Raw genomic sequence first — 26969 nt, 5'->3', positions numbered from 1 at the left:
AAAAGAAGACATACAAATGGCCAACAAACATACCAAAAAAAAAAAAAATGTTCAACATCACTATTGATCAGAGAAATGCAAATCAAAATCACAATGAGATACCATCTCACACCAGTTAGAATGCCTATTGTTTAAAAGGCAAAAAAAAAAAATATATATATATATATATAGGTGTTGGCAAAGCTGTGGAGAAAAGAGAACACTTACACACCACTGGTGGGAATATAAATTAGTTCGACCACTGTGGAAAGCAGTTTGGAGATTTCTTCTCGAAGAACAAAAACAAAACTACCATTTGACCCAGCAATCTCATTACCAAGTATATACCCAAAGGAAAATAAACTGTACTACAAAAAAGACACATGCACTCATATGTTCATCACAGGACTATTCACAATAGCAAAGACATGGAATCAACTGAGGTGCCTATTAATGGTGGATTAAAGAAAATGTAGTATATATATGCCCTGGAAAATACATAGATACAAAAAAGAATGAAAACATGCCCTTTGCAGCAACATAAAAGTAGGTGGAAGTCATTATCCTAAGCAAACTAACACAAAACAGAAAACCAAATACCGCATATTCACACCTACAAATGGGAGCTAAACACTGGGTACATATGGTCATAAATATGAAAACAATAGACACCAGGGACTACTACAGGGGAGACTGACGGAGGAGTGCAAGGGCTGAAAAACTACCTACTGGATACTATGCTCACTACCTGGGTGATGGGATCATTTGTACACCTAAACTCAGTGTCACACAATATACCAGTGTAACAAACCTAAACATGTACCCCCTGAATCTAAGACAAAAACTGAAATTACTTTAAAAAAAAAAAAAAAAAAAAAAAAAAAAGGTGACACAAGGTAAAGCTGTTACTTCACTCAGTTTTTGAATTTTGTTGAATAGACTGTGATACTTGGAGCATTTGTAGCCACCTTATGACCATAAATGGGCAAGCCTGAGTACCAAAGTCAAGAGTTGAGGATGGTGGAGCAGAAAGATGGAAAGGAATGGAGTCTTTGATGCAAAGAAACCAACCACCAACCACTGAAGAACCTTTCTTTTTTTTTTTTTTTTTTTTTTTTTTTAATCTTTTTTTTTTTTTTTTGAGACGGAGTCTCACTCTGTCACCCAGGCTGGAGTGCAGTGGCCGGATCTCAGCTCACTGCAAGCTGCGCTTCCCAGGTTTACACCATTCTCCTGCCTCAGCCTCCCGAGTAGCTGGGACTACAGGCGCCCGCCACCTTGCCCGGCTAGTTTTTTGTATTTTTTAGTAGAGACGGGGTTTCACCGTGTTAGCCAGGATGGTCTCGATCTCCTGACCTCGTGATCCACCTGTCTCAGCCTCCCAAAGTGCTGGGATTACAGGCTTGAGCCACTGCGCCCGGCCTGAAGAACCTTTCTTTAGAACCTCTCCTGTGAAATAATAAAGCTTGTTATTTAAGCCAAAAAAAGGTGGTATATATAAACCATGGAATACTATGCAGCCATAAAAAAGAATAAAAATCACACCTTTTACAGCAACATGGACGGAGCTCAAGGCCATTATCCTAAGTGAAATAACTCAAAAACAGAAAATGAAATACTATATGTTCTCTCTCATAAATGGGAGCCATACAATGAGTACACATGAACATACAGAGGGAAATAAAAGACACTGAGGACTTCAAATGAGTGGAGGGTGAAAGGAGGATGAGGGTTAAAAAATTACCTACTGGGCACAGTGTTCACAATTTGAGTGCTGGATACACTAGAAGCCCAAACCTCACTATTATGTGACACATTCATGTAACAAACCTGCACACACACACCCTGGACCCATAAAAACAAAAACATATATGTAAAGGTTTTATATGTATAAAGGGCTGAAATATTTCATATCTATAAAATATTTATATATGTTTATATGTATAAAGCATTTTTATATATTTATTTATATATAAATGTATATATATGCATACACATATACATATGTATACATATACACATGTATATTTATGTGTGTATATACACACATACACACACATATATATGTATATATATCTGAAGCCAAAGTGAACTGAATCTACTGCTGCAAGAACACCCAGTTCGAACTCAACTATGGATGAGATTGACTCAATCTGTCATACTAGATGCATGGAGTAAGAAAGAGTGTACCCTTTTTTAGAGGCAAATTATCTTCTGCAGTCTCTTCTCTTTTCAAATATAATGTTTAGTATACAATCAATAATTATAAGACATATGAAAAAGTAAGAAATAATGTGGGAAACAAGAGAAGGAATAGGCAACAGAAGTAGAAGTAGTCCAGACGTTGGAATTATCAGATAAGGTTTATAAATGAAAAATAATTTATGTAAGTGAAAAATATTCACAAAAGATGGGAAACTCCAACATAGAAAACCTATTAAAATAAATCAAAAAGAAATACACAAAATGAAAAAGTATCAAAAGTGAAAATGCATTCAGTGGGCTTTAGAGCAAGCAACAGACAGCAAACAAAAGGATGGTTGAACTTGATACAGTCATGAGAAATTATCCAAACTGAAATACAAAGAGGAAAGAATGAACGAATAGGAATGCAGTACCCAATATCTGTAGAAAATATCGAATGCATGTAACAGCAGTCCCAGAAGTAAAAGAGAGAACACACCAGAATAAATAGGTGAAAATACAATAGCTAAGAATTTTCCACACCTAACAACCCAATAACCTCAGAAAACTCCAAAATGGATAATGCAAACACTATCACATTTAAGGACACCACAGTAAAACTCCTTTTACAAACAGATGGGGAAAAAAAGATACATTACATACAAAGAGACCACTACAGATACTTCTCACCAGAAACAATGGATGCAAAAAGATAGTGGGATGACATTTTTTTAATTATGGAAGGAAAAAAGCCAACACAGAATTCTCTATGCAGAGAAAACATCCTTCAAAAGTGAAGGGAAAGGAAAGATATTTCTGATAGACAAAGCTGAGAAGACTAATCATCAGGAAACATGAAATATAAAAATACTGAAGGGCATTTGTTCAGGTTAAAAGAAAACAATACCAGAAAGAACCCTGAGCTCTTTCTTTAAAAAGAAAGCACCAGAAAGTGGTACTCATTCAGTAAGTTTAAAAGTATATATATTTAGTGTGTGTGTGAGTGCATGTGTAAATTTTTTAAAAGACAACTGAATATATAACGCAATAATATATTTTAGAGCTTATAACATAATATGCCCAGAGCTCAAAGGATGGGAAAGAAATAATGAACTTATACTTTTTAAAGTTCCTTGCATTGTCATAAAGTAATACTATCCTAAGTGGACCATGGTAAATGAATGGTGTATATTATAATTTCCTACAGCAACTACAGAAAACATAATACATAGAATAGCAGTAAAATATTTATGGAGAAGAAAAGAACAACAAAAAAGAAATAATAGAAAACAAAAAGCAAGTCTCATTACATCAATACTTAACATTAAATGTAAATGGACTAAGCACTCCATGTAAAAGGCACAGGTTATCAATCTAAAATAATCATTTTATTAATAAATGGGAGACCAAACTGTTGTTTGTTTATAAGAAATATACTTTACGATATAGACAAAATGGGCTAAAAGTAAAACAGATTAAAAAATAGCAGATAAGTACTAAGGATAAGAAAGTTGCTCTGACTATATTAATATTAAACAAAGTTACATAAAAACAAAGAGAATTATCCAGAGATAAAGAGAATATTTTATGATGAAAGTGTCAATTATGGGAGTGTCAATTAGTAGAAGACATAACAATCTAAATGTGTGTACACTTAGCAACAAAGCAGCTAAATAATGGGAAAAATATAATGGATGTAATAGATTGTAATATGTCAAATATATAAAAATCATAAATTAGCAATTTTACAAATAAGCAAATAAATAAATAAGAAATTTTTTTAAAAATACATGAAATACATAAAATACATAATTGGATGTCTTAGGAGATTATCTGTGCATCATCTCATTATTTTGAAAAATAGTATTTTAAAAGAAGATGTGAACATCTTTTATGCCTTTACTTTATGAACTATTCCTCTGGGTAGTCAAATGGATGATAAGCAAAAGGTCATCTTTTTATAAAAATTACAGTTAACAAATGCAGGAGAATGCATAAAACTCTGGCCTATAGTCACACAATGGAGTATTAAACAACAGCTACAATAAGTGCACTAGAGTGACAAGGCAACTATATGGACAATTATAAAAGTATATTTAGTAAAAGAAGTAAAACACAGAGGACTATATAACATATGATACCATAGTCCTATAGGTCAATAAAAGCCATAAAATTAACAATATATTATTTGGGGATGCATATATACACAATTAAACATTCTGTTTAAAGCAAGGAAATGATACACAATTCAGAATAGCGGTTACCCATGGAGAAGAATTTGTGACAAGGTAGAAGAGGCTGCAACAGTATTATTAATCAGAGTGACACAAGCAAGATGGTGGAATAGAAGCTTTCTATCATCAATACCCTATAGGAGCATCAATTTGACAACTACCTACAAAGCAAAATATAGCTATGGGAGTCCAGAGTCCAACAGAGAAGTTTTAGCACACAGTTGGAATACAAGATCCAGAATAAATGCATTGAAGAGAGTAAGAAGAGGATGGGTAAGAGCAATGACCCTCATCGCCCCTATCCCAAGGTGGCACAGCTCAGTGCCTAAAGAGATACCCTCACCCACAATTTCTCTCACAATGGAAAGTGAGAGTGCAGTGAGTAAGCTCTTGGGTACCCCAGCTGTGCAGGATGCTGTCCAGGAAGCCCACTTCTTTCTTGCCCCATCCAGAATACTGAAGTGATTGGCATAATCAAGTAGTTGAGGAGGTTAGGAGAAGGAAGAGGAGGGAGGCCATGATGCTACTAACCACTCCATGACTCCTTCAGAAAGCCTGCACACAAGCCATGTGGGATGCCTTGCCTGTGTAACACCCCTAAACAGCCCCATGGACACCCCAAATTCTCTACTCACAACACCTTCCCCAAGGCCAACTCCCCAAGCATGACCCCATGGATGGCAAATAGAAATGTCTTGTGCAGATAGCCAGCTCAACTCTGCAGGACTGAAAAAAGGCATAAAATATTAAGAATACCTCCCCAAAACAAAAGGGAGTAAGAGATGTGGAATAGGCGTAAAAAATGGTTTAAGAGAGTCTCAGAACCTCTAGCTGGGCTGACTGGTGAAGGTGTTTCTCTCTTGAAACTAGTTAGTAAAGACTGGAGGATGTAATTGCTTCTTCAACTGCAAAGCCAGTAATGCAACATGTCAAAGAACAAAAAGTTGAGGAAACATGACACTATCAAAGAAACATAATAATATTCCATTAATTGATCAAAAAAAATGGAGATTGACAAATTGTCTGAAAAAGAATTCAAAATAATTGTTTTAAGGAAGCTCAGCAAGCTATTAAAAAAAAAACAATAAAAATCAGAAAAACATGAACAAAATAAGAAATTTAATAAAAAGATTAAAATCATGCAAAATAATCAGATTCTGAAAAACACAATCGATGAAAGGAAAAATTTAATAGAGAACATTAACAGCAGACTTGATAAAGAATCAATCTGATAAAGACTTGAAAGAATCTGCGAACTCAAAGACAGGTCATTCAAAAATATTCCATCAGAGGAGAAAAAAGAATGAAAAGAAATAAAGCCTATAGGATTTATGGAGTACCATCTAGCATTATGGAAGTTCGAACAGGAGAAGAGAAAGAGAAAGAAAGACACATAGCTTTTTTATAAGAGTTAAAAATTACTCAAATCTGGGGAGAGATATAGGCATCCAAATACATGAAGCTCAAATGTCTCTAAACAGCTTCCACCGAAAACATACTTCATCAAGATACATTAAAATCAAACCATCAAAAACCAAACACAAAGGGAGAAAATTTTAAAGCAGCAAGAGAGGCTCATCACATACAAGAAAATTCCCAAAGGTATCAACAGATTTCTCAGTAGAAACCTTGCAGGCCAGGAGAGAGTAGGATAATGTATTTCAAGTGACAGAATTAAAAACAAAAACAAACAAAATCCTGCCAACCAAGAATATTTTACCTGGCAAAGCTGTCCTTCAGAAAAGGAGAAATAAAGGCTTTCCCAGAAAAACAAACTTGAAGGAGTTCACCACCATTAAACTTGTTTTACAAGAAATGCTAAAGGGAGTTCTACTAGCTGAAATGAAAGGATGCTATTTAGTAACATGAAAACATATCAAGGTATAAAACTTATTGGTGAAGGAAACAACATAGTCAAGTTTAGAATACTTTCATACTGAATTGATGGTATATAAAAGACATAACTCTAGTATAATGGTTAAAAAACAAAAATATTTAAAAATAACTATAGCTACAATAATTTGTTAACAGATACACAATATAAAAAGACATAAATTGTGGTATCAAAAACATAAAATGGATGGGGGGATAAAACTGTAGAGTTTTTATATCTAATCAAAGTTAGTTGTTAGCTTAAAATAGATTTTCATAACTATAAGATTTTTATGTATGTTTCATAGTAACTACAAAGCAAAAGAGCACATTACAGAAAATCATCAAATCACAAAGAAAGAAAGAAAAGAAGAACAAAGGATCTACAAAACACCCAGAAGATAACAGAACGGCAATAGTACATCCCTACTATCAATAATTACATTGAATATAAATATATTAAATTCTACAATAAAAAGGCAAACAGTGGCATACAGACCCAACTATATGCTATATACACTCACTAAAGCTTTAAGGACACACATAGATTTAAAACGAAGGTATGAAAAAAGATCTAAACGAAAACCAAAAGACAGCAGGGGTAGCTATATTTACTGTAAAACAAAATAGACTTCAAGTCAAAAAGTGTAACAAGAGATGAAGCAGGTCATTACAGAATGATAAAGTGATTAATTCACCAAAAGGATGTAACAATTGTAAATACATATGTACCCATCGTCAGAATACCTAAACAAATATTAACAGATCTGAAGAGGATAGATAACAATAAAATAATAGAGAACTTCAATATCCCACTTTCAACAATGGATAGATTACGCAAACAGAAAACTAATAAGGAAATATTAAATTTGAACTATATGTTAGATCTAATGGACCTAACACATACAGAATATTCCATCCAACAGCAGCCAAATATACATACGTCTCAAGTGCACACAGGATACTTTCCAGGAGTGCCAGGCCACAAAAACACTCTTAACAAATTTAAGAACACTGAAATCACACCAAATCTTTTCCAACCACAATAGAATGAAACTAGAAATAATAGGAGGAAAACTAGAAAATTTGCAAATGTATGGAAATTAACACACTCTGAAAGAAACAATGAGTCAAGGAAGAAATTAAAAGGGAAATTTTAAAATATCTGAGACAAACAAAAATGGAAACACAACATAACAAAATGTATGGGTACAGGAAAAGCAGTTCTAAAAGGGAAATTAACAGCAATAAACATCTACATGAAGAAAGAAAGACCTCAAACAACCTAATTTTATACTTCAATACACCAGAAAAAGAAAAACAAACTAAAGCCAAAGTTAGTAGAAGGAAGGAAATAACAAAGATCAGAGCAGAAATAAATAAAATCAAGACTAGATAACCAATAAAAAAGATCAACAAAACTAAGAGCTGTTTTTAGAAAAGAGAAACAAAATTGACAAATGTTTAGCTAGACTAAGAATAAAAGAAAAAAGACTAAAATAAAATCATAAATGAAAAAAGACACATTACAACTGATACCACAGAAATCCAAAAGATTATAAGACACTACCATGAACAATTATATGCCAACAAATTATATAACCTAGTAGAAATGCGTAAATTCCTAGAAACATACAATCTACCAACATTGAATCATGAAGAAAAAGAAAATCTCAACAGACCAATAAGAAGCAAGGAAATTGAATGAGTAATCCAGAATCTCTCATCCAAGAAAAGCCCAGAACCTGACAGCTTTGTTACTAAGTTCTATCAAATGTTTAAAGAACTAATAACAATCTTTCTCAACTCTTTCAAAAAATCAAGTAAGAGGGAATATTTCCAAACTCATTTTACAAGAGCAGCATTGTCTTCATACCAAAGCTAGGCAAAGGCATTGTAAGAAAAGAAAATTACTGTCCAATATCCCTGATGACACAGATGCAAAAATTCTCAATAAAATACTAGCAAACTGAATTCAATAGCACATTAAAATGTTCATTCACCATGACCAAGTGAGATTTGTCTCCGGAATGTAAGGATGGCTCCCATATGCAAATTTATAGATGGGACATACCACATTAATAGAATGAAGGACAAAAACCATATGATCATCTCAATAGAGACAGAAAAAGCACTTGAGAAAATTCAACACACTTTCATGATTAAAAAAAGAAATTCTCAACAAATTAGGTACAGAATGCACCTCAACACAATAAAGGCCTCAACTTCAATGGTCAAAAGTTGAAAGCTTTTCCTCTACCATCAGGAACAAGATAAGGATACCCACTCTCATTGCTTCTTTTCAACACAGTACTGCAAGTCTTAGCCAGAGAAATTAGGCAAAAAAAAAAAAAAAGACAGAGAATTTTGGTACATTGTGTTTCCATTTTTGTTTGTCTGAACAAAAAGGCATTCAAATCAGAAAGGGAGAAGTAAAACTGTTACTATTGGCAGATGCCAAAATCTTATATATAGAAAACTGTAAATACTTCATCAAAAAACTATTAAAATAAACAAATTCAGTACAGTTGCAGAACACAAAATCAACATATAAAAATCAGTTGCATTCCTATACGCTAACAATAAAACATCCAAAAAGATATTAAGAAAAAAATCCCATTTATAATAGCATCAAAAAGAATAAAATATTTAGATATAAATTTAACTAAGGAGATAAAAGACCTGTACACTCCAAACTACAAAATATTGGGCTGGAACCAGTGGCTCATTCCTATAATCCCAGCATTTTGGGAGGCCAAAGCATGAGGATCGCTTGAGTCCAGGAGTTTGAGACCAGCCTGGCAACACAGCAAAACCTCATCTCTACAAAAAATAAAATAATATCCAGGCATGGTGCCACATGTCTGTAGTCCCACCTACTCAGAAGGCTGAGGAAGGAGGATCACTTGAGCCCAGGAGGTGATTCCAATGAGCCATGATTCTGCAACTGTACTCTAGCCTGGGTGACACAATGAGACCCTATCTCAAAAGAAAAAAAAAAAAACAAACAAAAAAACAAATAAAAGGTATAAAATAAAGAAACTGAAGAAAAAAAGTGCAGATACCTGTGTTCTGTGTTCATTGATTGAAAGAATATTGTCAAAACGTCCATATTACCCAAGTGATCCACAGATTGAATGTAATCCTTATCAAAATTTCAATGACATTTTTCACAGAAATAGAAAGAACAATCCTAAAATTCATATAGAACCACAAAACATCCTAATTAGCTAATGCAATCATGTGCAAGAAAAACAAGGGTGGAAGCATCATGTGACCTAACTTCAAATTATATTACAAAGCTATAGTAACCAAAATAGTGTGGCACTGGCATAAAAACAGAAACACAGATCAATGGAACAGAATAGGAAGCCTAGAAATAAACCCATACATATGCAGTCAACTAATCTTTGACAAAGGCAATAAAACATACCATGGAGAAGGGATGTTCTCTTCAAAAATCGGGTTGAAAAAACTGAATACAGCAAAAAATAAAACTGGATCCTTATACCGTACACAAAAACCAACTCGAAATAGATTAAAGATTTAAACATAATACCTAGACTCCTGGAAGAGTAAAACTAAAGAGGTAAAACTCCTAGAAGAAAACATAGGGAATAAGCTCCATGACAAAGGTCTCGGAAATGATTTTTTTTTTTTTTTTTTGGATATGACAACAAAAGCACAGGCAACAAAAGCAAAAATAAGCAAGTAGGACTACATCAAACTGAAAGGTTTCTGCATAGCAAAGGAGACAATCAACAAAATGAAAAGCAATCCACTGAACGGGAAAAAAATATTTGCAAACAAAATATGAGTTGAGCATACCTAACGCAAAAATCTAAAAGCTGAAATGCTCCAAAATTTGAAACTTTCTGAGTGCCAACATGATACTCAAAGGAAATGCTCACTGGGCATTTCAGATTTCCAATTTTCAGATTAGGGATGCTCAACTGGTATGTATTCTGCAATTATTCCAAAATCTGAAAAACTCCAAAATTCAAAAAACTTCTGGTCCCCAGCATTTCAGATAAAGGGTACTCAATCTGTAGCCAATAAGAGATTAATATCCAAAATATATAAGGACCTTATATAAGACACTTGCAAAAAAAGCAAATAACTTTATTTTTTATAACGGGCAAAGGACATGAATAGGACATTCTCCCAAAGAAGATACACAAATAGAGAATAAGTAGTTATATGAAAAGTTGTTCAACACCACTACCAGGGAACTGTAAATCAAAACCACAATGAGTTATTCCCTCACACCTCTTAGGATGGCTACTATCAAAATATCAAAAAATAATATGTGTTGACAAGGATGTGGAGAAAAGGGAACCCTTGTACACTGTTGGTGGAATTATAAATTACTACAGCCATTCTGGAAAACAGCATGGAGGTTCCTCAAAAAGTTAAAAACAGAACTACCATATAATCGAGCAATCCCACTTCTGGTTGTATATGCAAAGGAAATGAAATCAGTACCTCAGACAGACAATTGCACTCCCATGTTCACTGCAGCATTACTCACAATAGCCAAGACATGGAAACTATCCAAGTGTCTATCAATGAATGAATGAATGAATGAATGAAGAAAGAGAGAGAGTGTGTGTGTGTGTGTGTGTGTGTGTAATTTAGCCTTTAAAACCAAGAAAATCCTGTCATTTGTTACAACATGGATGAACTTAGAGGATATCATGCTAAATGAAATAAGTCAAACAAAAAAAGACAACTATTGCATGACCTCACTTTTATATAAAAATCTAAAGTCAAGCTTACAGAAACAGAGAACAGAAGAGTGGTTACCAGGGTGAGGAAATGAGGAGATAAGGTCCCAGGGTATGAACTTATAGTTGTACGATGAATAAATTCTGGAGGACTAATATATGGCATTGTGACTACAGTTAATAATAATGTATTATAGAATTGAACTTCGCTAAGAGAGTAGATCTTTATTCTCACCACACCAAAAAAGGTAACTATGTGAGTTGATGGATTATGTTAATTAGCTTCATTGTGGCAATCATCTCACGTTCTTCCATTTGTTTGTGTCATCTCTGATTTCTTTGAGCAGTGTTTTGTAATGCTTGTTTGTTTGTTTTGTTTTGTTTTTGAGACAGAGTCTTACTCTGTCACCAGGCTGGAGTGCAATGGCATGATCTCGGCTCACTGCAACTTCCGCCTTCCTGAGTTCAAGCAATTCTCCTGCCTCAGCCTCCTGAGTAGCTGAGACTACAGGCGCGCGCCATCACGCCTGGCTAATTTTTGTACTTTTTAGTAGAGACAGGGTTTCACCATATTGGACAGGCTGGTCTCGAACTCCTGACCTCGTGATCCACCTGCCTTGGCCTCCCAAAGTGCTGGGATTACAGATGTGAGCCACCACGCCTGGTCTTGTAATTCTTGTTGTAGAGATCTTTCACCTTCCTGGTCAAAAAACTACCTACTGGGTTCTATGCTTATTACCTGGGTGATGAAATAATCTGCACACCAAACCCCTGCAATTTACCTATATAACAAACCTGTACATGTCCCCCTGAACCTAAAATGAAAGTTAATAAATAAAGATTATACTGGTTACTTATGCAAAGCACCTTCCTTCTTTTCTAGACTAAAAAAAAACAGTAGAATGAGGCTAAATGAGCATATATTGAATTTTATTATGCTAATGAAACAGCATTATATTATGTCATATTAGGACAATTACAACACTTATTGAATAGAAACAGTTTATTAATTTCCACACTAATTTTGCAAATGATACTTGAGAGGAAAACAAATTCAAACACAACTAGGAATCTTGCCCCCAGAACCAAGAAGCAAAGCAGAACATAACATGAAAAAGGCCAGATTCCATTTCTTCTACTCAATTTAAGTGAAATGAAGATATAAACAAACTTTGTGGTGGCATTTTTTTAATCTACTGTATTCGATTTTTCAAAACAAAAACATCCATTTTCTATGGCCAGCTCTCTGTTAGCCAAAAATAAAGGATGCATGGCTTTGGTAAGAACAGATTTAAATGACAACTACATGGTTTTTTTTAACTTTCTAAATACCTAATCTATAACTTTTCTAGTAAGAATAAAAATAGCTAATTAAATTTAAATTTAGCCTTTCTTCTTTCTTCTCAAATTATTCCAGCTTCATTGAGTGAAGACATATTATATTCCTGGGGCATTCAGGCACTGTTTGACATCTCTGAACTACAAATCTATTTGAAAATGAGAATCATTATGTAAAAAGTACTCAGCACAGTATCTGAGCATGGCACATGCTCAACAGATGCTAACTACTGTTATCATCCTTATTATTATCTTTTTTAGTTTTTGGTTCACCCTTATTACTGATCACAAAATGATGGCAAGTGTCAAGTTTAGTAGGATACCAGTGGCTACCACCTACACATTTACTCCCTTCTCCTTTCCAGAATGAAATTTGATCTCCTTCTGCTTTCCACCCACCCACAATCATATGCATAACCCATAGGCATGCCGTGTACCATCACTGGTTCATGCATAATCCCATTTTCCTCTGTCAGTGATTGATCCAGAAATAAGCATACGACATTAGCCAATCAACAAAACATCGATTGAGAAGTCAGCTGGGGAGCTTCTCAAGAAAGTGTTCCTCATTCCTAGGAGGAAAAAAAGCTAAAAAAAGACTGTTTTTTAAAAATTCCTCTGGAGATCTTTTTGTGATCAGTTTTGTGGTAATGCAGCGGCCATTGGGTTATCAGCCCAAGAAAGAAGCCAACAATGATGGCAATGGAGCAAGCAAGAGACGTGGAGAACTAGGTCCTTGATGTCATCAGTGGAGCCCCTGAACCAATTAACCCTGGAGTCTTCCTACCTCTGAACTTTCTCTTACATAAAATCATGTATTTTCTTATTATTGAACCCAATTTGTGTAGTAATTTCTGTTAACTGCAACCCAAAGCACCCTAATCACTACAGGAAGGGAAAACGGTAATAGATTTTATCAAAACCACACCAATCCAAACTTAAATTACCCTTCACTTCACAGAACAAAGCCTCTACCATGAATACTTGAAGTTCCTAAACAAACGGGAACACTAGTTCCAGTTTACCAATGTGGAACAAGTCAGTCGTTTTGCCAAGCAGAATCTGTTCGACAGTGCCTCAAAAAAGGTAAAGGTTCCTGAATTCAATTCAACTGATGTTTATTGAGTAGCTACTATATCTTTAAGCCAATAGTCTCGTCCTCAAGGACCTGCTAGGCTTTGGGGAGAAGAACAACCACGAGTAGTATAAGTTCCACATCATGGCACCACTGATCTTGGAGGGAGTAAATCTTTGAAGCTGGGCATGGGAAGAAAGAAAAGAGGGAGGGAGGTAGGGAGACAGACAGAAGAGAGAGTAAGAAGTGGGGAGAGAGGGAGGGAGAATGGCTGCAGAAAAAAGACGATATTTGAGCTCATCTCAGGCTTCACCACATGGATACGGAGGGAAGGGATTATAATAAACAAGAGCAAAAGAGAAACACGCACTCCTCCTCAAGAAATTGTGCTAAGTTGTTTATATTGCAATTATAGCAGAGAGAAAAAATAAAGTGAATCCTAGGCCTTCCTATTAAATAATAAGAGTTGCCTGGACTTGTAGATTAATAAGACAAACCTGTGCAATTCCCATAGCGAGTTGCTGAAAACTTGATGGCACAGGCAGCGTTGAACTTGCAAAGGTGGTTCTGAGGAAAGTCCAGGACTACATTGCTTATGCTTATTCCAGATACAAATGTTATAATTCTGATATGAAAAGCTACAAAGAAAGACCTGCTACTAAGATGAAGAATAAAATCAAAACAGGTAAGATGAGTCAGACAAAGGAGGATATGTAAAACAAAGACAAAAAATCTTTAACTTGAGAATATTATATTTCCATATCCCACAAAATTTACTTTTGCATGAGAAGGAAAGCAGAACAGGTAGAACACAGGCAAATCTAAATTTTAAGGACAAGAAAGAATTCAGGTGAAACAAATGTGCAGCAAATATTCAAATCCTTATTATCCTCTGACATGAATTTTATGAGCTATCTTAGCTATACTGCAGTAAATATTCTTTTATATTTCTGAGAACACATCACTATATCATCTTAGCAGATTTCAATTGGGAGCCTATTAATTATTCTATCATCAATATTAGTAAACAGTGATAATTATGAAATTATGATAGGTTACAACATATATAATTTACAAGGAAATTTTGAAGAACCAGTAAAATCTTCTAGGGCTGGGATAGAAAGAGAGAAATGGAGAAACCAGAACTCCTCAGCATTATTAAACACAGCCATAAGAGGGTCCTAACTAATAGGAAATTCAATGGTGCAAAGTGAGAGCATCCATGAGAATTGGCATAGCGTGTGTTTCTCCTCCATAAGGAAAGGTGTCCCAATCCTGGGATGGATGGGCACAATCCTTCCAATCTGCTCCTTCCATTAGGATTCAAGCTGAAGTCTGATTCCAAAGCCCATAAATCCCTCACCTCAATGTGCCCCTAAGTGTACTTGCTCTTCAATTCAATGTAGGTACAGGCAGACCTAAAATACCATTGTAGAATTTTAGTTGAAGTCTCTATTTCTTCAATATCCAACTCAGATTTTTTTAAACGACTATCCATTCTTTCTACTAGTCAGTATTTTTTTCAATTCTTTTTTTATCAAAGCTAAAAGAAAAATACAACATACAAATAAGTGTACTTTTCATGATATGAACAAAATATTCTGAAAATAAAAATGTAAGGTACCTTTAATCATGGCATTTTATACTGTGGGCTGGATCATGCTGCAATTCACTAATGAGAACCATGACATATATTCAATAACAAGTTAATAAAAATGCAAACTCTTTCTGCATTCTACATTTACATGTTCCCACTTTCTCTCCATGATTCATTCATCAATAAATCTTTTTTCCCAAATTAACCAGCCATCGTGAACAGAGCTAGTTAAAATAAATACATTTGGGCCGGGCGCGGTGGCTCAAGCCTGTAATCCCAGCACTTTGGGAGGCCGAGGCGGGTGGATCACGAGGTCAGGAGATCGAGACTATCCTGGCTAACATGGTGAAACCCCGTCTCTACTAAAAATACAAAAAAAAAACTAGCCGGGCGTGGTGGCGGGCGCCTGTAGTCTCAGCTGCTTGGGAGGCTGAGGCGGGAGAATGGCGTGAACCCGGGAGGCGGAGCTTGCAGTGAGGAGATCAGGCCACTGCACTCCAGCCTGGGAGACACAGCGAGACTCCGTCTCAAAAAAAAAAAAATAAATAAATAAATAAATAAATAAATAAATACATTTGATTCAGCACTATGCCTTTCTAACCCCTCTATCAGCACCTTTTCAAGTTAGCAGTTTGCTGTATTAACTTCTGTTTGCAGCAAGAACCTTGGCTAACATACAGGAATTGGTATATTCCATAAGAATCTGAAAACATAAGCATCACTTCTTCCAACACAATAAGCCTGTCTTGGTAGTCCCCATCTATGCTAGCCCAAATGGTCAGTTGTTAAACTATTCATTAATGCTCACAGGGATACCCAAGAGTTAAGAATATGCACCAGATCATCTTAGCTTTAGATGCACCAAAACACAATGAGGAAAGCAACTGGTAATTTGTATGTGATGGGTGTTGCACAGCACCACTTTGCCCATCAAAGTGTTGTCTTGCTGCTTAAAGTACTGTCTGTGGACCAGCAGCACTGGCATTACCTGGGAGCTTGCGAAAATGTAGAATCCCAGGACTCATTCCAGACCCACTGGATCATAGCCTGCCTTTTAACAAGATCCTCAAGGTGATTCATGCACTTAAAAAAAACAAAAACAAAACAAACAAAAAAAACTTCGAGAATACACCATTCAGATTATTATCCCAAAGAAAGCTGAGAAACAGGAGCCCAAACTGAAGTATGTGTTTAAAGATCAATATACCTTATACTTATAATGTCCAGGGAAATCTTAAGAAGAACTAAATATCTACATTTCAAGCATCTGAAAGCAAAAGCCCAGAATTCCCTGGACATCAGTTTTTTCATGACAGCTTGCCAGTATCAGACATACTAAGTACCTTCAGGAAGTGATGAGTTATACCATGTACAACTTTCACAGCAACAAATTATCAATTTACAAAACTCAAAGTCAACACATTGTACCTCACAGTCATTTAAGCTGGCATGACTTTAAAGTACACACAAACATGAAGCAGCCCATTGGAACTATTTGATTTATGTTAAACAGCACTATGGAATTTAAACATTCGTATGCTCAACCAAACCCTATTCCTAGCCAGTCAGTCGGCTCACTGATCAGCTTACAGATATCCTTCCAACATATACTGCTCAGCTAAATTTAATATATTTTTTAAAATAAATCTTATTTCAAGTAAATTTCCTGAGCTGAAAAGAACTACAACAAAATAATACCAAAAACAGCCCTGTGCCATAAAAGGCACTAGTTGTATTTAGTGAATTCTGCCTCTCACAAGAACCTTCTACAGAGGGAACCAAGGCGGCAAACCCATGAAGGCCTTGAGTCCAGTAAGGGCCACGAAGCAGCATGTCACAAAGAAATTGTTTTTCTCCTCCTTTTGATGGGTTATGCTTTCAAGTCAGGAAATTAGAAACAGGTGTGCCAGAGGGCACACACATCCTCGCTCCGCACTGAAAAACACGCGTTTTCAATTTTCAAACATGAAAGAGACTCCTGTTGAATGAAAGAAGAAATGAAAATCCAGCCCTGTTTCTGTGAACCATATGAAGGGAGCTTAGAAAGTCTTTGACAGGTTGCTCAACTTACCCCCTCTCCAACTGACAGCAGGTAGTACTCCACAATAGGAAGGAAAACGCATTCTTTCAAGTGAGAACAATCAAAGGGAGAACTACATCAAGGATAGCAGAATTGGCATTTTAACCCATCACTTGATCTTATGCCTCTGTTTTTACCATTTCTTCACCTTGTGTTTTAAAATTAGAAGTCTGTTCTTTCACAAAACAACAAAGCAATGCAAAGTAAGTATCTAGCAAAAAAATCTGAGAAATTAAAACATCAAAAGTACATCTTGGGGATCACTTTATCCATTATGTCCCAGGTCTACAATCTCTTCCAGAGAAAGACTTACCTTCCCTCCAGGATGTCCTCAGCTCTTCCAGAGGTTAGGGGCTGAAGGCATTTCAGTGAGTGTAGGAGAGTGATGGGTAGTGCTAAGATTAAAAACAACTGGTTTTGGTGAGATTTGGGGAGAGAAAGGTGGCAAGAAAAGGAGATATACTGATGGCTGCAACAACAGTCAAGCCATCAGGTACACGGAGGCACCTGCGAGTGATCCTTTGGGAAGCACCACAGTGCACGTTCCCTAGGCGAGTGGATGCAGAAGAGCCTCATTCGGTGCTAATAAGCCTTTTGCTATGGCCAGTATGTCAACATATTTCTACATTGGCAAGAAAGTTTCCTATATTACCAAGGTCCCAGCTTTCATGTCCTTTGAGGACAAGGACTATGTTTTTAATTCTCTTTTATCATAACCAGGCTAGATCATAGAATAAGAGCCTCTAAAACAGCTGCTGCTTTATTGCATGAGGCCAATTACAAGTCATCTTGCTGAGGAGCAAAATACCTGAACTCATGATGCTTGGAAAGACATCCTTCATATCCTTTAAAATTATGTTTGGAAGAATAATAATACATTAAAATGTTCATTACAAAATATTAAATGAACAAAGTGCAATACAAACTAAGCAGTATTTCCACTTTTGTTTAATAGCAAAAATCCACTGAAAATATTAATCGTGACTAGCACAGGATGGCAAAAATTATCGGTCTCATTTTCCAAATTCTATCAATGAGCGTGCATTATTTCACAAACAGGAAAAAAATCTACTCATTAAAAATCTCTAAGATACACGTAACATGTCGCACTGAATGAAAGGAAAAAATCCACTCATTTAAAATCTCTAAGATATATCAATTGCCGTCACATTGAACTGGTTTCTTAGAAAATGGTCTGGCATAATTCAGAATTCTACATAATTTTGCACCATCAGTGACTTTACTTATATAAAGAGCAAGAAGCAATATATTAAAAGTAAATCAGATATGAAGTGACCTAATTAGGGTATGCAACAAACTCAGAATAGAATTCCCATCCCAGATAATTACTTCAGTTCTTAGAAATGTGCTGGTAGTTTATATACTCTGTTATCTGTAAATGAATATTATTTTTCCCACCCCCAACAACCAAACAGTCCAAAGAGTCAAGTGTTTTTAAGATGATAATGTTTACAAACGTTAGGGTTTTATCTAGGCTCACATCTAGAAGTCATAAGTCACAAGAAGATTTCCCATGGCATTATTCCCACCCCCAGATACTATGTCTCAAATTATTTCAGCTCCAGTGGCAGCTCCTAGTTCTCAGCATTTTAAGAATCTTGTTGAGTGTGACAAAATTATGAAGGTTTATTCTTTCATAAGGACAAGAAACTTCTGAGAAGCCAGTGGCAGCCTGCCCAACAAGGCAGATTAAGGACTCAAAGTGGACTAAAGATTCTGGATGTCACCAGGAGGACCAAGAGCAATGTATTTAACTCCTTGACTAGTTTTGCTTCTCAGTGTCTGGATCATTGCTCACCATGCCAGAACATTCTCAGAGAAGAAAGAGCTATCTTCATGTATCTTCTAAAAGTATGATTATCTCCCTACTCAAGAGTCCCCCTTTCATACCAAAGAAAATGTCTCAACACTACCACCTAAGTCCCCAAATTAAACCCCATACACCTCACACTCAATCATCTTCTTCAGGCATCCTCTGCTCTTATCCAGAATATACCACTCTTAGCCCCTCATCTGCCTTCCTCTCAGCCTTCACTCATCTGGGTTTCACTGGCTCACCCCACCGCAATGTATTTGTTTGTCATTCATATTCATTCACACTCATTCAGCAGTTCTAGGTAATAAGCAACATTCACACATCAATGAACAAAGCTGATGAAAATCCCCACCCCTAAGGAGTTTAGAGCAGGGTAGAAAATAAAAAGAAAATAGCAAAGAACTAAAAATAGAACTACCATTTGACCCAGCAATCCCATTACGGGGTATATACTCAAAGGAAAATAAATTGTTCTACCAAAAAGACCAGGCACTCACATGTTCATCATAGTATTATTCCCTATAGCAAAGACCTGGAATCAACTTAGATACCCATCAATGGTGAAATAAATACATAAAATGTGGTACATATATACCATAGAACGCTACGCAGCCATAGAAAAGAACAAAAAAACATACCCTTTGCAGCAACATGGATGTAGCTGGAGGCCATTATCCTAAGCAAATTAATGCAGAAACAGAAAACCAAATACCACATGTTCTCACTTATATGTGGCAGCTAAACATTGGGTACACATGGACAAAAAGATAGGAACAATAGACAATGAGGACTACTAGAGTAGGGAGGCAAGAAGAGGCACGAGGGTTGAAAAACTATCTATTGGGTACCACACTCACCACCTGGGTGATGGGATCAATCATACCGCAACTCAGTATCATGCAATATACTCATGTAACAAACCTGCATATGTACCCATGAATCTATAGTAAAAGTTGAAATTGAAAGAAAGAAAAATAAAGGACAACTCAAATTAGAAAATAAAACCAATTTTTTAAAAGAAAATTGTTTAAAGATATAAAATATTAGATAATGATACTTGCTATGGGAAAAAAACAAAACATGAAAGGGAGACGGGAAATGTTGGCTGAAGGAAGAACTCCATGTTCATATAGGATGGCTGGGGAAGAGCTCATCGAGGTGACTTATTTGAATAAAGTCCTGATGAGATGAGGGTGGGGGCTTAAGACACTGAGGGTGGAGAGCTAAAGGAGAAGGAGCAGCTTGACAAAGGCCCTAAGGCGGGAGTGTGCATGGCATGTGTGAAGTACTGCAAGGCAGCCAACATAGCTGGAATTGTGTGAGCAAGGGAAGAAAAGCAAGAGCTTCTGAGGGGAAGCTGAGAAGTATCTCCAACAAGGCCTTATAGACCCTTCATAAGGACTTTGGCTTTCCCATTTATTAAGAAGGGAAGTAGCTGAACAGTTCAAAATACAGGTATGACATCATTTGAGTTCGGTTTGAACACCAGCTCCAGGGTTGAGAACCAAATAAAGGGGTAAAGGGGCAAAAAGCAAGAAACCAGCTAGGAGGCTAGCAATGATCCAGATTAGAGATTATGGCACCACAGAATTGTTGGTGGCCATTAACGTGCTGAGAAGTGGTCAGATTTTAAATATATTCAGGGAGGAGAGCAGACAAAGTTTGTTGTTGAATTGGATGTGACTGAGATAGAAAACAGGGTCAAGGATGAACCCAAAATTTTGACTTGAGCCACTGGAATTGACTCTGCTGTGGGGAAAATATTTCAAGAGAACAGGTTTAGGGTTAGGCAAGAGTTCATATTCGGACATGCTAAATAGATGTCTGTTATACATACAAGTGGAGACTTTACCAAGCACTTGAATTATAACTCATTTCTGGAGAGAGGCCCAGGCTGGAGATAAAACTGTGGGCATCATTAGCACATAGGTGGTACTTAGCCATCAGACTGGATGAGACACAAAGGGAGCAGGCATACAAAGAAAGGGAGAAGAGGTTCAAGGACCAGGCACTGAGGCACTCCAACACTGAGAGGTCAAAGAGATGAGGACTATTAACAAAGGAGACTGAGAAGGAGCAGCCAGTGAGGTGGCAGGACAAACAGGAGAGTGTGGTCCCTGGAAATCTATTAAGGACAGTATTTACAGGAAGAGCAAGTTACTTGAGCAACCGTGTCAAAAGCTGCTTATAAAGATAATCACATGACTTTAGAGGTAACTGTTAATCTTGACAAGAACAGACTGATGGAGTGGTAGAGGAGAAGTCTGACTGAAGTAGAATAAAAGTGAGTGAGAGGAGAGAACTAAAGAAAATAATAAACCTTGAGTATAGAAAATTCCTTGAGGTTTCACCTTGAAGGGTTGCTAAGAAACGGGGAGAGGGCTAGAAGGAAGACTGGAACCCTAGGTGACCTGCACTGAGTCCTCAGTAGAATAGGCCTTGTATTCACCAAGAGTGCCTGTGACACACACAGTGCAAGAATGACTGCTGCTAAATAGAAGCTGAAGCATGGATTCCTGCCTGCCTTCCACACATCCTTAAACAGCAATGGCCACATGGCATCTGTAAATATCTCAGCAGTGGTCTCCCATCGGCTTCTGCTGTCACATAACTCCCCTCTCACAGAGAAGGCTGTCTTGTGCCCTCCTGACACAGGTCCCCGGGCACGAGTTTTCTAACACAGTCCCATAGACAATCTCCCACAGAGGGGCAGAGGAAGACCTCTGGCTGTTCATTAAGTTAAGAAATCAAAAAGGAATGGCATATTCTCCTAGCCCCTGAGGAAGAAACTAATCACTAGCTCAGAAATATTGAGGCATAAGGCTGTTCTCGATTTTTGTATTTTTTTAATTCCATCTACTTTTGAAGCTACTCCTGGCAAGTCCTGACCACAGCCCTCTCGGCCCTCAGGTTTCTAGAAATGCCCAGAGCGAAGACCTTGAAAAGCAAAGAACTGAGAAAATCAGAAATCCTTTGGCCTCACAGCAGAAACAAGGTAGCAGGTCTTTCTTCATGCCAGAACACTTTAAGGAGGGGGAATGACACCTACATCTTCTGATCTTAGTCAATTGCCATCAGTGCCCCTGTACTCACTGTTTCCAGCACTTTTTGAGGCCAAGGTGGGAGGATCACTTGAGCCCAGGAGTTCAAGACCAGCCTGGGCAACACAGCAAGACCCTGTCTCTATAAAAAAATTAAAAATTAGCCAGGTGTGATGGTGTGCACCTGTAGTCCTACCTACTTGGAAGGCTGAGGCAGGAGGATCACTTGAGCCCAGAAGTCCAAGGTTGCAACGAGCCATGATCACACCACTGCATTCACTCCAGCCTAGGCGACAGAGGGGTTTTTTTTTTTTTTTTCCTCTAACTGACACAGGATAGGCAAAGGAGGTTTTTGGTTTTGTTTTTTTTTAAAGAAAAAGAAAAAAAAAAGAAAGAAAAAAGAACTGTATGGACAAGTAACAGGAAAGCAATGTTAAGGTAAACCAAAGCATAAACTTAATCTCTTGCATTTTTCCCCTCCTTCTGATCTTCTAATCTTCAATCTGCTCCTCCTTTCCACAGCCAGAGACAGATCCCAGATATATCTTACATTATGCATTTGCTGTGTTACTGAAAAATTATGTGTGAATCCAAATTTGGCAAATTGAATAATATTTTAAAATCCTATTTAAAGAAAGTCCATGGTGAATAATCTGTTTGAAAAAGTAAGCATTCTTCTCAGAGGAAGGACCCACACATACATTTGTTAATTTTTATTTGTATACTGGGCACTCACCCTGTACAAGGCTGTGTGTCAGGCACTCAGGAGACACAAATATACCCACAGCCCTCCTTTCCTTAAGAGTTTATATTACTGCCTCAGGAGAGTCTGAAACAAATTATTTATTTTCAAGAAAAAGCTGAGAATAAGAAAAGCTTTTACTATAATTTATCAATTCTAAAATATACTTTTTTCACATTTTTAAACTTCTGGATTCAGGAGGTGTGTTATAACTGATGCATCCTCCCATGTTATCCTCCAGGCTGCAGTGGTGACAGAGCTACCACTGCCTCTAGATGCAAGCGGTTTGCAAGTGTTGACCCTTCAGTTATGTGCCATGTTGGAACTACATGTGTTGAGTTAAACTGTTGTTCAAAATGTGTTCAGAAGGATTACAGTATGATATAGAATTCAAATTAAAAATAATTGTACACATAGAAAGGTATGGAAATGGCAATGAGGCATGACTTTGTTATCAGTGAAGCAAATACTTCTCACTGGTGGAACATTCCTAATTCTGTATTTTCCTGTAAAGCAACCACCATGCATTAAGTGATGACAAGGCAGTGTGTTATACTTTAATTGACAGTCTTTTGTTTTCTTAGTGGTATAAAAACAATGGTGTATCTGATAAAGAATGATGACTCAGATTCAGTGGAATACAGTAAGTATTGAGCCCCTACTCTGGGAAAAGAAATGCACTGAAAGCCTTGTGTATGTCAACTTACTTACCCCTTAGAGTAATGGTAGATATTATTCTGGTTTTACAAATAACCCCTTGCCCAGGCTCCACAGCTAGTGGGTCTGGAAGAGTCTGGACAGGAACCCCTGTGTCTGCTCTACTCTATCCCTAGCTAGGCAAATTCCTATGATGCCAGAACATTAGTCAGAGTTTGAAAGGTCAGCTCCTGCTACTCCACCCCCTCTCCTCCAGTCCTTACTCATTTCTCCCCACCCAGTGATGAGAACAAGATGCTAGAGTTTATCCCTCAGGCTAATGACCAAATCACCCATCTGGCCTTGGGACAGCCCTATCCTAACCATAACTAACTATCTTTTCTCCGCCTTTCAATTACCACCTTCTAATATATATAAACCTAAAATGGATTTTCTGCAGCAGCCTAAGGCACAAGTCTTCTCTATTTTGGCCAAACAGTTGCAAAATCCAGTGCTCCACCTTTCTTCTGACTTGATCACCCAACTCTGCCATGTGTTTCCATTGTCAACTTCTTAGCAACAGTCCCATGAGAAACAAGAGTGAAGCAATCACACAAACTCCAATGGACAGGAGGGACTGGAGATTTAGTCTATTATCCCCAGGTTCTGTGGGCTGATGAAGGTTAGTCTTTTAGCTTGGGAAGTGTATAACATGACAAGCTGGGTATCTAAGTTAAAAAGCTACACTGGATGTCATGAACTGGAAAGCTAAAGGTATCTTTAGTCATATGAAACTATCTTCAACTGACACAGGATAGGCAAAGGAGGAAATATTCAAAAGGAATAGAGAAAAACCTAATTTTACAATTTTAACTTTACCTACCCATTCTTTGCATTCTACTTAATAGAATCAAATCCATGGAGTATGTTCTTATTCCAACTTGCACATCACCTATTTTAAAATAAGAGTAGGGGAGTGGTGGACTTGGAAATCTCTTTTCCAAATTGACACAAGCAGGCAGGCTCTTAGGATTTCAGTTTAGAATAGAATCCAATTCTCCTGACATCTAGATATGAAAGTAATGTCTAAACAATAACCTATCTCACTGAACAACATATTGACCAAAAACAAAACTCTCATAATACATGATTCCAACTGAGATTTCTTTGGGAAAATCCAAATGAAACGATGAATTTGTCTTTGGTTTGTTCAAATACTACAATTTTCCATAGACACAGGGCCATACTAAATTATGTTCACAGCCTAATTTGTAAACATTATGCATCAAGGTTTTCATGTGCCATGAATATTAAATTAAATTTAAAAATTAACTCATATTATTACATTATGCTCATTTCTTCAAAAATGACTAAAAACAATTTTTTGACCATTAAAGTAGTATGGATTCGATTCAATCTTAATTCATCTTTAGACTTCTCCTGATAGGCCAATAGCTCACAACCACGTTTTTCCACTGATGCAAGAAATGGAGCTAGGTCAGGATGCTGCTAAGATAAGCAGGCATAGGAACATGAGTCTGAAAGAACAGAGTCAGGAAAGAAGAAACAGAAAGAAACCACAAATATGAGAATGGTGCCAAGATTTCAACTCTGAGCGAAGGATAGGAGAATAAGAGCAATAAAAGAGATAGAGGACACAGGAGAAAGGTGGCACAGGGTGTGGATGAAGAACGAAATGTTCTGTTGAACCTGATGAGTCTGATATGTATACATAGCACCTATAGGAACATGTCCACCAGGAAGTCAGAAAGGACTCACTGCACCTCAAAAGTCCAAAGTAGATACAGACATGGAAGACAATCCCGAGAGAGACAAGCTGAAATCATGAGAACAGCAGAAATAACAAGAAATCAGCAGGAGAAAGCACAGAATTCACCAAAGACCCAACCCTGGGGCTGTTGGCAGTGGGAGGACAGAGGAGTAAGAATCTGTGAAGAAGGCCAAGATGGAACAGGTCAGAGAGGCAGACAAACCAAGAGGGTTCCAGGATCTATGCTACATGCAAAAAGAAAAGTCACCTGCATCAGAGATCGCAGAAAGAGTAGGCAGAAAGCAGGATAAGAGGGCTACTGGACTGGGTGCTTTGTTGGTGTAGTGGGGCAGAGACCATTGTGATAAGAAATTGGAGATAGAAAGGTAGGAAAAGAAGCCGTATTTGTCCACTCTCCCAATAAAGCCTGAGACTGTTAGAGAGAAAGGAATAGGACTGTAACTTGAGGGATAACATGAAACAGGAATGAATCAATATTTTGTCAACCAGAGGTATCACCACATAATGAGAAAAGGCTTTATGTACATCTTGCACAGGTATGATTAAAGTATGGATATAGACAACAACCATTCTGCCTATTAAAACTGTCATGTTCCCCATCTCCTGCACACACACACACACACTTTGTACTAAATAATGCCTTTACAATACAGATATAAAAAGAGGACCTGTATTACAATGAAAGCGTCATTCAAGAACTGAATGTCATAAACTATATATTTGGAAATGCACCTTGTAAGTTTTACATCAACATTTTACCCAAGAGATTATCTGTTAATTTTTGAAATGACCTGCTACTTTTATGTCTTTTGTTGTCTAAACTTGGCAGCATCATGGATTATTAGAAAAAATATCTATAAAAATATAATTAACCATAGTTAACTCCAGAGTTGTACTGAAAATATTAGTGGGCCGGGCGCAGTGGCTTACGCCTGTAATCCAACCACTTTGGGAGGCCAAGGAGGGCGGATCACTAGAGGTCAAGAGTTCAAGACCACCCTGGCCAACATGGCAAAACCCTATCTCTACTAAAAATACAAAAAATTAGCTGGGTGTGGTGGTGCACACCTATGATCCCAACTACTTGGAAGGCTGAGAATCACTTTAACCCAGGAGGCAGAAGTTGTAGTGAGCCAAGATCATACCACTGCTCCAGCCTGGGGACAGAGTGAGACTCTGACTCAAAAAAAAAAAAAAAGAAAAGAAAAGAAAATGTTAGCAAAGTATAGTATTTACACTGTGATACTAAACAACCCTTAAAACCTCCCAAATACTGAAGATCTTTCCCACATCCATACACTGTCATAGCACATGCTCTATGTTTACCTATAAATATTGCTTTTAATCATTAAATGGTTGACAAGGTTGAAGTTATGAGAAATGGTTATGAAAGCAGCAAATACCTGAGGTACTCACAGCTGTGGAGTAGGGGTTATGAGCTCCAGTATTTTCAGCCCAGCAGCCACATCCATAAAGAGCAGCCTGGGGAAAAAAGAAAATAGATATAATATTTCAGAAATATCATATGTAATTATTAGTTTTCAACAGAAATCATACCCATCTAATAAAGCCTGGTTTAATAATGATATAAAACAACTAGGTGATAATACCAGATGTTGTATATGACCCACCCACACGATGCTTTTAATATTATCAAAACTACGTTTTCAGATATTCCATTCATCTAAAAACTTTCAGAAAATAGCCAAAGAAAGTTTCTTAGTGTCATCAGCAGTAATTTTTTCCTTCCCTGAAAAACTTCTCCCTTTTGTAATTTGTCAGCTAGTTGTTCTTCTGGCCCCTTAAAACCAATGTGGTTGGCTTAAAATAGTAGT

At 36.9% G+C, this 26969-nt stretch overlaps 1 protein-coding gene across 14 annotated transcripts in view; it reads right to left on the bottom strand.

Annotated features, from left to right (window-relative positions):
* TASP1 (taspase 1) overlaps window positions 1-26969 on the bottom strand; it is a 260524-nt gene that overhangs the window by 109249 nt on the left and 124306 nt on the right. For 10 of the 14 annotated variants that reach the window (XR_002515227.2, XR_002515228.2, XR_004179009.1 and 7 more), the window contains one exon: window positions 26538-26616. Coding sequence is in view for 7 of the 14 variants with exons in the window: in XM_021921239.2 (XP_021776931.1) it covers window positions 26538-26616 (79 nt within the window). In the remaining 7 variants the exon portion in view is untranslated. The remainder of the gene's footprint in view (window positions 1-26537; window positions 26617-26969) is intronic. The other 4 variants (XR_002515230.2, XR_002515229.2, XR_002515231.2 and 1 more) reach the window with 1 other exon arrangement.

This window comes from Papio anubis, chromosome 16 (genome assembly GCF_008728515.1).
Source record: "Papio anubis isolate 15944 chromosome 16, Panubis1.0, whole genome shotgun sequence".
In the NCBI taxonomy this organism is placed as follows: domain Eukaryota; kingdom Metazoa; phylum Chordata; class Mammalia; order Primates; family Cercopithecidae; genus Papio; species Papio anubis.
The sequence above is the reverse complement of the archived record's forward strand: the minus strand, read 5'-3'. Positions and strand labels throughout refer to the sequence as shown.